This window comes from Oryctolagus cuniculus, chromosome 3 (genome assembly GCF_051225735.1).
Source record: "Oryctolagus cuniculus isolate XC-2025 breed Fujian yellow rabbit chromosome 3, ASM5122573v1, whole genome shotgun sequence".
NCBI lineage: Eukaryota > Metazoa > Chordata > Mammalia > Lagomorpha > Leporidae > Oryctolagus > Oryctolagus cuniculus.
In genome coordinates, this window is record NC_142869.1 from 48,305,331 (window position 1) to 48,314,401 (window position 9,071).

The window sequence follows — 9,071 nt, forward strand, 5'->3', positions numbered from 1 at the left end:
TGCTCTCTGCTATGACCTGGGAAAGCAGTAGAAGATGGCCCAAGTCCTTGGGCCCCTGCATCCATGTGGGAGACTTAAAGGAAGCTCCTGGCTCCTGGCTTTGGATCGGCACAGCTCCGTCCATTGCAGCCAATTGGGGAGTGAACCTTCGGATGGAAGATATCTCTCTCTCTCTCTCTCTCTCTCTCTCTCTCTCTGCCTCTCCTCTCTCTGTGTAACTCTGACTTTCCAATAAATAAATAAATCTTAAAAACTATAGAAATCTTAAAATCATTAGTTGACTAAATCTTCTACTCATCCTCTTAAAGGACCATTATTTCAGGATCTTACTGGTGACAGCCTCTTCTAAATCTTGAGCAGCTGAGTGTGAAGCAGGCAACTCATTTCACAAAATAGTCAAGAACAGTTATTTTACCCTCAGGGAGGCTACCATAAAATAGATGTTACGCAACAACAGGAAAATTTTTCCATCAAAATCTCTGTTTATTCTACTTTGTTCTAAAACAACCACAATGCGTTCCAATTCTGTTATAATCTGTACTGAAAAATCAAGTAATTACCACATCCCAAGAGTAGGTATTTTCATGCTATATATCTGAAAAGACAGCATAATTTCTTTCATCCAGTGCTGTCTACTCACAGGTGCAACTTACTTAAGACACTGAGAGTTTTATTTGCCGATTTATAAATCAAGATGCCACAATGAGGCTAACGTGAAATTTCCTATTTTGCTCGAGCAGCAGAGTGGCAAATTTTTTTTTCATTCCACAATAGGTGAAGGAAGTCTAGTACCCAGTGCAGCCACAAATTTGGCCAACTTGTCACCATGTTCCTAACTCAGCTTCCAGGCTGTTTCCATACTAACTTGGAGATTTTAGATGAAAAGCAAAAATACAAAAAAGCCCCATCATTATAACCAGTATTACCCTTTGTCTAATGGTACTCTTTGCTTTGTTGTATTCTCAAAAGAAAAGTATTCAGTTAAAGCAGCTAGTTAACCAAAACGTTAGTGGTGATCTCTAGTTACAGACTTTACTGGAAATTTTTTAAGACATTGTTTTTAAATTTTTGGATAACATGAAATAGCTCTACATTTTTATGGAAGACACTTCAATATTTCAACATCAATATGTGGTATAAATCAAACAAAACAGTTATACTTCCCATTTCCTTATTTTTCTTTGTAACCTACCAGCTCATCTTGTCTAGCTCTTTGTATAGTATATGATACATTATTATGGGTATGGGTGTTGTGGCACAGCAGTTAAGCTGCTGCTTGGAATGCCCAAATTTGAGGGCCTTAGTTCAAGTCCCAGCTCCACATCCAATTCAGCTTCCTATTAATGTCAGTCATCAGTGGGCAACGAGGTTAATTCCACATCTACACCATTGTGAATAGTGCGACAAAGAACAAGAAGTGTAGCATCTCCTTCATGTGCTGATTTCATTTTCTTCTGATATAGCCAAAGATGGGATTGCTGAGTCATATGGTAAACCTGGTTTTGTTTTTTTTTTCTTTTTTCAGGAATCTCTATAGTGTTTTCCATTATGGCTCTACTAATTTCCACTCCCACCAACTATGGCTTAAGGTTCCCTTTTCTCCACATTGTTGCCAGCACTGTTTAATTTTTTGTGTTTTTGATAGCATTCTTTACTTCGGCATGAGATATCTTATGGTTTTGATATGCATCTCCCTGATGGCTAGTGATACTGAGTAATGTTTATTGGTCATTTGTATTTCTTTTGAGAAATATTTGTTCATATCCTTTGTCCATTTTTTAAACTATTTTGTTGTTGAACTTCTTGAGTTCCTTGTATATTCTGGATATTTATCAGATGCATAGTTTGCAATTATTTCCTCCCAGTCTATGGGTTGTCTCTTCCTTTTGTTGATTGCTTCCTTTGCTGAGCAAAATCTTCTTAGTTTTATGTAATGCCATTTTTCCCCATTTTTGCTTTTGTTATCTTGCTTTTGGGACCTTATCCAAAATCTATTGCCTATGCCAATGTCTTGAAGCATTTCTCTTACATTTTCTTGTAATATTTTTCTTGTTTCAGGTCTTATATTTAGGTATTTGATCCATTTTGAGTTGATTTTTAGTATAGGTGAAAGTAGGTTGGGGAGGGAGTAGGGACTTACTTTAATTTCATACATATACTGTGGTTTCTCTTCATATTGTATAAATCTTTTGCCCTTACTTTAATTTCATACATGTGAATATCAAGTGTCCCTAGCACCATTTATTAAAGAGACTATCCTTTCTCCATTGTATATTTTGGGAACATTTGTCAGGCTAGTTGGCTGTAGATGCATGAATTAATTTCTAGTATCTCTATTCTATTCCTTTTATCAAAATGCCTGTTTTTATGCCAATGCCGTGCTGTTTTGGTTCCTATAGCTCCATAGTATGCCTTGAAATCTTGAATTGTGATGCTTTCAGCTTTGTTCTTGTTGCTCAATATTGCTTTGGTACTCAGGGTCTTTTATGCTTCCATGTGAATTGTAGAATTGCTTTTTCTAGTTCTATGAAAAATGGCATTGGCAATTTTTACTTTTATTTTAGAATTTTTATAGATTAATTGATTTGTAATTGGGAAAACATTAAGAGTACTTTAAAATGGGTGTCACAAGCTTTTGTTAATGTAATCTGGAAGGACTATTCAGACAAAGAAGTTTTCAGGTCTGATATAGTGCATCATGATTTCTCATTTCCTCTAAAACAGAAAATGCACCTGATTTTATCCATGTGGAACTTGTGAATCAAAATCCTTTATAAGAAAAAATAGTATGAAATGTGCAGGGTTCTATTTTGCTTTTTAATTAGATTAATTTAATTAGATATATTATCACTACCTGCTATCCCTTATAGCTAAGTAAAATGGACTTATAGTTTGATTCAGATATAATGACATACAGAGGACATCACTGTTTTGGTTTCCAAGTCATCCTGTTATATTCTAAATCAGAAGAGGGGGCTTGATATTTTGAGAAAAATGCCACAGAATGTGAAAAGAGAACTTTGATTTACAAATATATATATATAAATATATATATATATGAAGGTACTTCAGAGAGTTTGTGGGAAAATGAAGCTAAAATATAATATTATTTTGGTGTAAGAATTTGCAATCCACATAGATTTTTCAACATATGCATTTTCCATGAACTTTATGGAGTATCAACTTATATACAAGTATTTAGCCCGGGAAATTAAGTCGGAATTTCATTTTACCTCATTCACTTAAGGACTCTCAAACAGTTCTTCCCCAAATAGCAAAGTACAGCTTCAGCAAGAGAACCCGAGAATTATCTCACACATTGTTTACAGCTGAGTGAGCTTACAGAGTGCTGATATATGCTGAGCACACAGCTATTTGTCATGAAGCCATCAATCAAATTCAGTTGATAATAGAAATCCCTAAATAAGTGAATTACAGAAATCAATGAGTCTGCTATTCTTTCAGAGTTTAAAATCACTGAAAAACTTACCGTGGATTTAGGAGGCAATTAAAGAATAGGGCATCAATATTCCCTTATTCATTTCACAGCTCATGCAGGCCCATCTGCTCTGTTTGACAAAGACCCAAAGAGACTGCTAAAGATGCACTCTACTGGGCTGACCTCAAGAATAAAGGGAGTGGAAAGCCTGATCAAGTTGGGTTTTCTATATCATGAGCTTCTAATTACAAAATAAAGTAGAACTCCTTGGGACCTCTCCAATCATAAATACCAATGCAGACCCATATCTCACTTGCCTATTATCTCAATTAGTAAGGCCATATGGAAAAGAAAAAATGAAGCCCCACAGGCAATCAAAAACCCTCAGATTAGCTGTTCAGCTTCACTTCACTTTTTCCCTATTATTGAGAGTAACAATGACTTTTTAGAGTCTCACCGTTTTTCTTTGTCCCGTTCCAAAGCATTATGATTAATGCCAAAAAGTCCCAGATGACGCTCAGTAAAGGAGACAAACAAAAGAAATCATTATAAATTTCAGTGAGATGCACTGTAGTGAGTTGGTTCAATGATTGCAGTACTGTGAAGCCTGTATTGGTAAACGTAGTCCAATACTTGGTTAAAGAGGAGTACATGTACTTAGATAACAACAAACCTTAATTTTTTTCCTTGTTAACAATACCATTGCATCAGCTCTGCCACCATAACACCATTATGTCAGCGTGTAAAGGCAGCCTACTATGTGCCTGGCAGTGTGCTGGGAATTGAAAACACAAAATGTTTTTTTGAAATGTTTTTTGAAAACACAAAAATGGCCGGCGCCACCGTAGCTCAATAGGTTAATTCTCCGCCTGCAGCGCCAGCACACCAGGTTCTAGTCCCAGTTGAGGCGCCAGATTCTGTCCTGGTTGCCCGTCTTCCAGGCCAGCTCTCTGCTGTGGCCCGGGAGTGCAGTGGAGGATGGCCCAAGTACTTGGGCCCTGCACCCGCCTGGGAGATCAGAAGAAGCTCCTGGCTCCTGGCTTCGGATCAGTGTGGTGCGCCGGCCACAGCACACTGGCCGCGGCCATTGGAGGGTGAACCAAAGGCAAAGGAAGACCTTTCTCTCTGTCTCTCTCTCTCACTGTCCACTCTGCCTGTCAAAAAAAGAAAAGAAAACACAAAGATGAACAAATAACGGGCTTTTCTAGTCTAATAGGGGAAGAAAAACACAGAAGTCAATCATTATCAGGCAGTGTGAAAAGATAGAAGCAGCAGAACAGAATTAGTCACCATGTAACAGGCAGCCAAGAAGACAACCTGAATTTGGTGGCTGAGATGCCTTTGAAGAATACATGAAATTTAGCATGCAAGCAAGGAATGGAGGGCAGTTCATGTAAAAGCCACAGAATGTTGGGAAGGATTTTGATGAGGCTGGAATACAAAATGGGCAATGAGAAACTCCATTCTAAATGTATATATTATCCATCTGTCCATCCTCTGACTGGGGGATCTTTGTAGGGATGGTCTGTTGATGCTTTTTGAATTGTGCAATTTCAGTTCAATTAAAGCTCTGATTATCACTCTGTATTTATCTGCTGCTGTCACTCCTGGTCACCAGCAGCCATGTTGCAGGATTGACTTCCAGTTGTACTCCATCCATCACAACCTCTGCTCACCTTGCTTGCAAACACTTAAAAGGAAAGCTGGCATTAAAGGAGCCAATGCATTTTTATGTGTATGCAGTAACTAACAGGGCTTCATTGCTGAAAATAAATATGGGATTTTTTCTTCACTTCCTTTTTCTATCCATCAACTTCCTCCACTCTCCAAAGATGAATGTCTTAATATACACCAAAAAGTAAGCACAGTTCTGTCTTTTTGAATAGCCTTTGATTATAGGGATTGTGTTATAACGGTTCCTAGATAGCTGGCAGAAGGGCTTGCCTAAAAATGATTGATGAACAGAACAATCAATCAATCAGTTCACCTAATTACTGCATTGAAGGCAAGTGTAGATGCACATGCCATGCAGGCCATCCAATTGAATAAAGTAAAATACTGTACATTGTCTGCTATTTTGATGACCTGAGTGAATAAGGCATATGAGACATTATAAATATTCATGTTTCAGGAATTCCAACTAAAAACAAAATAATTACAAGATGAAACAAGTTCCAATGTCTTGGCTGTAAGAAATGGTAAGTGTATTGCCTAAACAGTAAGGAAAGTACATTTTCTCACATAATAAGTGCAAAGTTCCAGGAAGGATTAATTCAGTGGCTTGGCAATGACATTATTTCAATCTACCATCTTCATGCATTTAGTGCTATTTGGCTACTTTGTGGTGATAATTTGGTGCAATAGCTTCAAACATCCATGATTATACAATATCAAAATGCCAAATAGGGATATTAAGATTCCTCCCTTTCTCACATTTCTGTTTTGTCTCTTTTTCCAGAATCACATGCCCAGTGCTAAACCAATGGCAGTCAAGGTGACTGGAATTATTGTGACATGCTCAGCCAAAGATTAATCAAAGTCTATCTTTCTGGGGTACTGGGGATGGCCCCAGCCTTCTTCAGGAACATGAACAAAATAAAATTCAAAGGCAAAGAATTTATGAGTCAAGAAACGAGAGATTTGTTATTAAATAAGCAACCAATGTGTGTACCATAACCAATGACATATTTAACTTCATTTTATTGCACTCATTCAACTTCCAAAAAATCAAATAAACAATAGATCAATGGTATTTTAAAGGCATAATTGTATTTCCTTTTAAGAAAGAAAAAATAATGACAATCATATCCCAAAATGTCTATTTCATTCCCATACAGTTTTGTATTCTATATTAACTGCCACATATCACAGAAAACACATGATATTGGTCTTTTTGGCATTGACTTATATCCCTAAGCATAATGGTTTCCAGTTGCATTCATTTTGTTGCAAAAGACAGGATTTCATTCTTCTTTATGGCTGAGTAGAATTTCAGAGTTTATATGTACCACATTGTTTATAATGCTGTGGATCTGTCATCTTCCTATTTTTTATTTATTGAATATTATGATTAGTGGTGAATCAAGCCTGAAATATAGGGTGCACTAAAATCATGTGTTTGCAAAAACTGATGAGGACAGGGGAAGAAGGGAGGGAGATTGGACAGAAAAGGGGAATGAGAGAAGTGTGGATGTCTTGGAACTGTACCTATGGAATACATGAAGTCTGTTCTCTTTATATTAATATATATATTAATATATCTTTATATTGAAAGATTTTTAAAAAGAAAGAAAAAATAAACAATAAGAATAAAACAAAAAAGAGGGAGAAATTAAAAGAAGATCACAGAAAACTTTAAGTACTGTGATCTTTGAGTGAAAAAAGAACACTGTGTTCCACTCTTGAGGATTTTCTTTCTGAAATAAATATTAGTGTTTCAGTGCTCTATCAAATGCAGTAAGTCAAAGTTCCTCTGTACATTTCTTATGTTGACTTAAAGATTGAAAAGTGATCATATTAATACAAGAAACAATAGACTTCAATAAAAACAGCCAGGATGAGGAATTTATGCTAAGGGGTTAAGACAGTTGCAGTCCGTATTTTGAGTACTTTGGTTCAGTACATGGCTTTAGCTCCTGATTCCAACCTCCTGTTAATTCAGATCCTTGGAGGTGGCATACGATGGTCCGAATAGTTGGTCCCTGTTGCCCAAATAGAAGACCCAGATTCAGATCCCAGCTCCTGGTTTCAGATCGGTCCAGCCCTGGCAATGGTGGGCATTTGGGTGTGAACAGCAGATGGGAGCTTGCTCTTTCTTTCTTTCTCTCTCTCTCTCCCTCTTTCTCTCTCTATATATACACCTCTGTCTGACTTTAAAATAAATAAATATAATCTAAAAAATAAATAAATAAAGCAACCAGACTCAACTTCCAGCTATAGGCCTTATATTACAATTCACTATTGGCAATCCTTCACCCAGAAATACTGTTTCCCACCAAGTCTTTGAAGATAGCACTAATTAATTTGTTAATTTATTCAAAAGTTATTTTGGTGGGCAGAATAATTTAACCACAAGTGAATACAGTTATAAGAAACCTTTCCGGAATTCAGTGCCCATCACATATTAAGCGTTAATACCATGTTGCAACATTTAAGTTTATTAACATAAAGTATTTCAAGCTACACATTTTTTAAATTAATCTCAAACTGAATTGAAGATTATACCCATTAACCATCCCTTTAAGAATTGAATATTAGGCATAACAATCCCTAGTGGTTGCCTAGCAACCATGGTACCTGCACTTAAGAATAAGCTTATTCTAAACACTAATGTAAAAACGGTGATGAATATATATCCACTTCAAGTCCCAATTTCCTAGAAAAATGCACTTTTTCTGCTATTAATGATTTCATATCTTGCTATTCTGGGGAGATGGATTTCCGTGGAAGGGTTGGGAAGGCAGTATCCTGGTCATTAAGTAATCATCTACTCTGAACAAGCAGTCCTAAGAATGATGCCCAGTGATTAAAGCAATGATGCCAATCACAACTCATCATAGCTAACAGGATGTTAACGTCAGATGACTCTCTTAAGCCACCTTTTTTTTTTTTCAAATAAAAAAAAGTCATATGGAAAGCATAACTTGCTTCCATACATTCTAATTTCCCAAAGCGTATAAGATTATATTATGAGTGCCTTGGAGCACTCCCAAGGCTATTCTCTTCTTTAAAATGCCTGAGGTAGACCTCACAGTCAAAAAATGTCATTTCTCATCTCATTTTCTACTGCTAGAGTGTATCGTAACAAATAACCTTTCTAATTCTGCAAACATTCCCATGTCTGTACATTTGCATTACTGGAGTCTCTGGTGCCACAATTGCCAAGGAGTTCTCTGAAGCACTGTGGCCGTGCTCTGCCAACTGCGTTTGGCTGCCCTGCTCCTTCTGGGCTCCCAAAGCTGGCAAGCTAATATGCTAATAGAATTCATTAGCCTGGGTTTTGACAGACGTTAAAACAGGACTCCACATCAGCACTCCAGTACTGCACAGCCATTATGCCATTTCAGGAGATGCAGCTAATTCAAAGAAGATGATGACAGGGTTTGCAATCTGGGAACATTAGAGTGTCGGGCAGTGGAGAGGCTGAACATGCTAGGCGGGCAATACTGCCAGCAGCCCTGATTTGATTTCTGGCACCACTAGCAGGCTTGGCGAAAAAACAGAAGTAATGAGATAAACTGAAATACCAGGCACTGGGACTGGTCTTTGAAGTAATTATTCTCTGGGGTAACAAGAGACAAGAAGAGAAAGCTTTCAGGGACAGGCAGTGGGCACCCATGGGATCCAGTTTCCATTACAGCGCGACACTCTGCTGAGCAGTTCTCTCTCTACTTGGGAGAGCAGAGAACTAAATAGGCTGTCAAAGGGGAGGAGACACTGGGACAGAGCGTGTGAAAGAAAATGAAGCTGAGGAGAGAGAGAAACAAGATAGAGAGGTTGTCAGAGCCTTGCAAAGGGCCCGAATTAAGTGAGGTGCTCAGACTCTCAGGAGCAATGATAACTTACTGGCTTGCATCCATTAGTCTTTGCATTCAATCCACCTGGGGAAGAATGGAGAGGGAACAAGGCAAAG

General features: G+C 37.6%; 1 protein-coding gene across 1 annotated transcript in view; it reads left to right on the plus strand.

Moving 5' to 3' along the window:
• The window catches only part of TMEFF2 (transmembrane protein with EGF like and two follistatin like domains 2), a 306,033-nt gene extending 300,005 nt beyond the window's left edge, over nt 1-6,028 (plus strand). The window contains exon 11 of the mRNA XM_089330149.1: nt 5,898-6,028. Within this exon, the coding sequence (XP_089186275.1) occupies nt 5,898-5,937 (40 nt within the window). The 3' untranslated portion in view covers nt 5,938-6,028. The remainder of the gene's footprint in view (nt 1-5,897) is intronic.
• The last annotated feature ends 3,043 nt before the right edge of the window (nt 6,029-9,071 follow it).